The sequence below is a fragment of the Betta splendens genome, chromosome 3 (assembly GCF_900634795.4).
Source record: "Betta splendens chromosome 3, fBetSpl5.4, whole genome shotgun sequence".
In the NCBI taxonomy this organism is placed as follows: domain Eukaryota; kingdom Metazoa; phylum Chordata; class Actinopteri; order Anabantiformes; family Osphronemidae; genus Betta; species Betta splendens.
The window spans coordinates 15,457,383-15,464,011 of record NC_040883.2 but is presented as its reverse complement, the minus strand read 5'-3'; the positions used below and the strand labels follow the sequence as shown (position 1 = coordinate 15,464,011).

The following is a 6,629-nucleotide window of genomic DNA, read 5'->3' as shown; positions in this document are numbered from 1 at the left end:
ATTATTTATGGCTTTAACAAAAATGTTATACATCCATAGAAATCAGTGTGTTCTAGTCAAAAGGCATTTTGGTCCATAAGCAGGACCACAGCTGTAATCATGTGTTTCACATCTATGAAGTACAGGTGAGGTTAACAATGTTCAAAAAGGGAAGATTTAACTTGGTTATTGAATATACACGAATATACAATATATTTATTCTTATTGTACTGGCTATACATCTCTTCTTTACATCCCTCCCCATTGTTCTAGAAGCTATGCAAACACACATGACAATAAACCATTCCTGATTTCATAGCTTATTTATTTGTCTTTAGTAATGTATGTATTTAGTAAAAGGTATTACTCTGAACAGCTTCATCCATTTAATGTCACACAGTCACCAGTACATACTGTACAGTATTTTTTTTCTTGTCATACATATTCTCACTGCAGCACACACTGCAGTAACTGGATGATGGTCATGTTAACCAAAAAGATCACTGCTTAGCAGGCTTGCTACAATATCACCACCTGGTGGCACTAAACTCTCTACACAGACCCTGTGATGGACCAGCAATGAACCCACACAGGATGTACTACCTAGCACAGTGTCAGCAGTGACCAAATCCAGCCCCTCCAACACCCTCTACAAGTGGTTTAGATGACGAATGGATGAATTTTACAACATGATATGGTTAAATGAACAAGGTATAATTTACAGTTGTAACAACTCGTGTGCGTTATACAGACAAACTCTTCATGTTTTGTTCTTTTTGGAAGCCAATGAGAATTTATTCTGGACTATTTAAATCCTCCTACTCTTATTTGTGTTTTAAAACTTATGTAGTCAATCACAACTAAATGTAGTGATTTTGAGCGTATAAGTGGACCGAATTCGCATATACCTAGAAAAATTGTGAAGCCCAAATTTATTAATCTTCACACTGTACTTTACTTCCCTAATAGTTAATTGCAACAGTGTGATGAAGTGTTTTTTACAGATAATTCTCAAAACTGTGTCATACAGTGTAAAGATTGATTTAATGACTCAATAAATATTAAATTAAAATATTAATTAGCTAGCATTGAAGTCCACAATTCCTAAACATTTCAGGACATCACTACTCAAAAAATAATACTGGTTTTTGAAATGGTGACAGAATGTTCACATTGTTGATAAGGGTTATAGAACAAAACCAAAGCATGTCCAATTCAAATAAATTTTTAGGACAGGTTTAATTTTAAATATTTTAGCAAAACATAAAACATAAATTAAAACTTGCCAGACATTAAAGTAAGTTCCATTAAAATCTAAGTCACATTTTAGGACTAGAATTTAACACCGCATTGAAGGTGTATTTTAGACAGACAACAATGTAAAGGTATGTCAGTGCAGCTTTCTAATAAACCACTAAGAACATAAGAAAAATAGTTTAACAGGATCATTTCCTATTATAGAAGGTATGTGAACCTCCTTATGGAGTGGAACAGTTGAGGTTTATGTGATTTGAGAGATTAAAGATCTATAATTTTACATAGATACAAATCTCAAAAAGCACTGCCTCTACAAAGAGATAAAGGAAAATCCATTTATAGATACCATTTCCTGCACGTACATTCACTGCAAAGTCTCTGAGGACTGTCCATAAGATTTTTTTAAGCAGCGACAGTTATATGTTATCTTGTATATGTATAAAGAAAAACTAAATGATAAGAATAAGCAAATGAACATTACATTTCTCCTAGTAAAGAATGGAAGCAATAAAAGCAAAACAAGACCTGTCTGTTAGCAGTCGTAGAAAGGAAAACAATGCGTCATCCACAGCGAAATCTTCAGTCACATACTGGCTTAGACAACGTCATCAACAGAGACAAACACACATAATCTGAGGACACTTTAAAAATGTGAACATATCTATATATGCAAAACTTTAAAGCCTATCTAAGTAGTTTTACAGACCAGGATGATTTGACCACTTTCTGGTTTAGATGCATCTTACCAATCAATAAGTATCTTAACATAATCTATATTAAATTTTCATTTACAACTGTCGATTTAAATGGGCCAATGCTTCAGATTTGGTATTTTGCAGTTCAAATGTGAAAATGTAACGTCGGGTTATTTAGTCTGTTCTTTTCATGAGCTGCTCACATTGACTTAACTGGGTGAAAATAAAAAGGCTATTGTGTGGCAGTGGATCCAGGCACCTGCTGAGGAAGAACATGGGAACTCGCCTACACATCAACAAAAGAGGCATTTACTGAGACCAGTCATTACACCCGTGCTGATTGCAGTTTCATTCATTCGTCACACTGCATACACATACCAAGGTAAGCACCAGGTATCAAAATGTGTTTTTAAAAAAACAGTAGAGTGACAGTTATTGCTGTGGTGGTACAAATCATCAGGTTAAAATAACACACATGCATGTTAAAATAAATACTAATTAATTGCAATATTATTAAAAGGTGCTACAATCAGGATGTAGTAATTCATGCTATTTCTGAAGTAAGCTTAATCATAGAAGTTGATCCAGTGGTTAGATACTGCACTGCTCTAAAGAATGTACAACCACACACTGGTGCCTTTGAGCAATTGTGAAAAAATGCAGTATTCCTGAACTAAATTGGCTCCTGCATAATTATTATTTATAAACCAATTAAGTCTTACCATGACATATATTAAAAGATTATCTGAACAGCGCATTTACTACAACATCCTACAAGTAGCACCTTCAAGGTGTGAAGAATCACACAAGCAGCAGGAGCTTAAATAAATCAAAAATGACATTTGTGTTATTTAACAGATTTTTCCCAATAAACAGAAAACCTGTGCAAGCAGTGGCCAGTTTATACTTTACTTAAGATCAGGAAAATCCCACTACTGCATGCATTCTGTCAGAGGAGCATGCTGAGCTAGTGGTCAGGGAGTCTCCCACCAGCAGCTGAATATGTGATCGAGACAGAGCTACTTGAGTGACATTTGCATGTTCCTGAGCCAATGGAAGGGGATCAGCCAGCACATGGTGTGCTGAGGTGTTTATAGTGCTTCACTCTAGTTTCTGTTGCAGCTTTTTCTGAAAGCAGACAGGCAAGATTGAGAGCACAGCGAGCACACCGAGCACAGCCAGAGAGTTCCAGGACACGGCCTCGCCAGCTGTGGTCAGTTTGTACAGTGTTGTACCGGCGTTGATGGCTACAAAGGACGGTGGTGCCACTCCTGCGAAAAAGTCAGGTAGAATGCAGAATAGGTCAGTGATGAAGAAAACCAAAATAAAACTCTATTTTAGATATGCTGCACTGACATTCTACGGTCTCAGAATATCACTCATGACATTTCCTCAAAGAAGAAAAACCGCAGCTCAGTAGAGGAACTAGAAGGTCTGTTGGAGAAGTGACTGACTTCACTTGAAGAGTTTCATATGCCTTCCTGTTCTTCTATGCTGAGGCTGTGCCCTGTCTGATTACTCCCTCCCTACAGGAGGAGGTGCATTTTGTGTGGACTGCTCATATTGCAAACAACCAAATGAAATTTATGATATGCCAAAAACCAAAAAAACTTCACTGTCTTCAGGTGATGAATACCAATTGAACGCACTAGATTAAAAAGTCTCCATGAAGCTATAGGGCAAAAGACATTGTCTCAACTAGTTTTATGACAAAATATGTAGCTGGATGAAGTCAGTAATGTTACATACCACAGCTAAAAACGATTGAAACACTAACAAACAAGAAAATCTTACCAAGAAAGGTACCAATGAAGAAAACCCCTAAAGGTACATTGATGACAGGTGAAGTGATGTTGATGAACCAGTTGGGAAGAAAGGGAGTTATCCTCAGGAAGATTATGTAATTGATTAAATGACCTCTATGTTTGTCAACCTGAAAAAAGTTAAAAGAAACAGATTTGTTTCCTGAATTACTATTTTTCTATTACACTTGTAGGAAAACAATATAATTTATTACATCCAGTCAAATTTATAAAGACAACACAACCAAACATATCCAACACAATTAATTTTAATAATGTAGTAAGACACGTAAGATACATTGGATACATCTCTTACCTGCTGGGACCATTTCTGGGCTCTCTCTGTGAGATATTTGTAAACCACAGGCCTGCCCACCAGATATGACAACATATAGCAGAAAGAAGCACCAAGGCCAGAGCACTGCCAACAGAAAAAAAACACGTCATGCACACAACATGAAGAAAATGACGAGTTTTATGTTTCTCGCAATGACTTCTGCTCTACTGGTTAAATTTAAATATAAGGATATGACTTAATCAAGTTCTTTTAAACTGTGATGGTGATTAAAAGGCAAATGGTTCTTGTGACAGTGTGTGTATTTAAATACAAAAATACTTTGTGTCTTGTGATAACAATGTTAGTGTACAGATGCTCATTAAAAAGCCTTACAGTAAATAACTTGTGTTTAGTCTTTCATTAAAATGATGTTAACTTACCAAGCATACTAAGAATAGGGCCAAAGGGAAAGGGTAAAGATATCCAGACAGGATGCTGAGAAAGATAGAACCAGGAATTGCAAATGTCTGAAGGCTGAGAGAAGTGTCAAGGTAAACAGCTTTGGAAAAAAAAAAATCAAACAATTATTACACAAGTACACACAAATAGATAAAGACATGGACTGATAAATCAAAGCAGATCAATGTTTTAACCAGTGAATGCTCATAGCATAAGATAAAGATGCCCTAAACAACTGGCAAGAGTTTAGAAGGAGACCAACGTGAAGATACTCATCATTGTAACATTATGCACAGGTAATAACTATTCTTTGAAAACACTGTTAATATAATTCTCATTGCCAAAGGGTTTTTCCAAGGATACAAAACATATGTTGCAAAGTAGGCCACCAGTACTTGGGTGTAATAGGTGTCTTTGTATTTGTACAACACAGTTCCCAAAGCTTTAGCATCATCCATGTCTTTAGGAATCTTGATCTTTTCCATTTCATCACTGAAAAAAAACAAAAATATAATCTTAGGTCACCTGGAAAGCTGGTGCTGTACTGTAACAGGTTTCAGCTTTCTTTATAGTGAAACAATCAATGGATTCACCATGATGTCATTGAAAGCTACTTACTCTGGAAGCTCTGGGAAGTTCCTGTAGACCAGGTACATGACTGAGGCAGAGCAGGTGAAGATTGAAACCAGAATCAGGAGAGACATACGAGCTGAGCCCCCTGCGCTATGCTGAAACTCTATAAAAAGGAGAACAATAAGTTATTAACACAATAAGACAAGGGCTTAGCTTGCTGTAAGAGAACCTGGTGTAATTTGTCCGTAGGTTTTGCATCACTTCTTTCATTCTCTACGGGGAACAAATTGTCCCTCATGAGTAAGACTTCAGCTGTTGCTGGGAAAACAGTAATTCTGAGATTATAATGTAATAAAGTAATTTGCATTATTTTTGCTGTTCACCGATTGTTACATATATGACTGTACTGTACTTCAACTTCTGCTCCTTCTTCGGTCTGTGGTCAATCAAATGCTAATCATTTATCTAAATAGGACATTATTTTATGACTTTGATTTTAGCATTCTGGTCAATTTTGTCATGACCGCTAATCTTATGAGCCCAATTTAATTTGGCAAAAACTAGATTTGGCGTTATTGAGGTAGCCATCGGCTAATACGTTCGGCTAACTGACAGTCGCCGTAGACCGTACTGACCTTAAAGCAAAAACGACGCTGCCAAGTCGTGATATTGCTTAATCTGTCTCTGGGTAGCACTTTTCCTCTGCTGTTAGCTAACAGCCGACACAGCCTGAACTCGACCATACCTTTTTGGACTTCTGAATCACTCGCGTTCAGCTTCGAATCTTCCTGAGCCATGGACAAACCGTCGATCTCTCGTTTTTCTCTCCGCTTTTTGGCCATTGTTTTTAAACAACGTTGAACAATTAAAATAACCGATACGTGAAAGACACAGCCGACGCCGGTTGGGTGACGCGTTACACAGGCTGACCTTTGACCCGCACACCCAATGCCACAGCACGAATAATCACCGACAGCGCCCCCATCAGGACCACGGTCGCCATGACTACAGTTGTACGGACATGTTTCCTGTTGTCTTGAAGCAAATTTATTCTTGCCTGCAAAGTTCTGTACAGTACTCTTATTACCATTTCGTAATAAATTATATTAGAAAAATTACTAAAAGTATCAAAAAGATACTAATTACTAAAACATAAATATATATAAGATATATGTCCCATAATAAAAATATGAATACCTTTATTAGTCCCACAGACCAGGAAATTGCATCAACAGCTCAGAATTTAAAATGATCAAAAGAAAAAAACATTCATTTATATAGAAATAGTGTTGCAGAAACTGAGATGGACGATGGTTATAAGGTATTTTTGATAAATGACATGGGCACCATAGTCAAATTTTATCAAGAAAAGGGACAAACATTAATAGACAAGTTTTAAAAAGACACTCCCTTATATTTAGACCTTCTGCAAACACTCATCTGTCTTGCTGTTTGCTCATGACTTAAAATATCATGAGCCAAGAGGCGACATTAGCTTTGCACAACAAAGTTGCTCAGGAATAAGTGCTTAAACTACAACTCCCAGAGTTATTATTCTTCAGCCGGATGTTCGTGCAGCACAAATCT

General features: G+C 36.7%; 1 protein-coding gene across 2 annotated transcripts; it reads right to left on the bottom strand.

The window, feature by feature from the left end:
- Positions 1–283: 283 nt before the first annotated feature.
- Positions 284–6,048, bottom strand: tmem41b (transmembrane protein 41B). Of its 2 annotated transcripts, none has more exons than XM_029145060.3 (7): positions 5,788–6,048; positions 5,088–5,205; positions 4,833–4,961; positions 4,451–4,544; positions 4,050–4,154; positions 3,726–3,864; positions 284–3,202 (listed from the first exon to the last, which is right to left on the bottom strand). In XM_029145060.3, exons 1-7 carry the CDS (start codon positions 5,882–5,884, stop codon positions 3,033–3,035), a joined length of 852 nt encoding a protein of 283 aa, XP_029000893.1. In that variant the 5' UTR covers positions 5,885–6,048; the 3' UTR covers positions 284–3,032. The 2 variants fall into 2 exon arrangements, with proteins under 2 accessions (XP_029000893.1, XP_055363333.1); XM_055507358.1 differs by lacking the exon at positions 5,788–6,048 and adding an exon at positions 5,678–5,700.
- Positions 6,049–6,629: the final 581 nt, after the last annotated feature.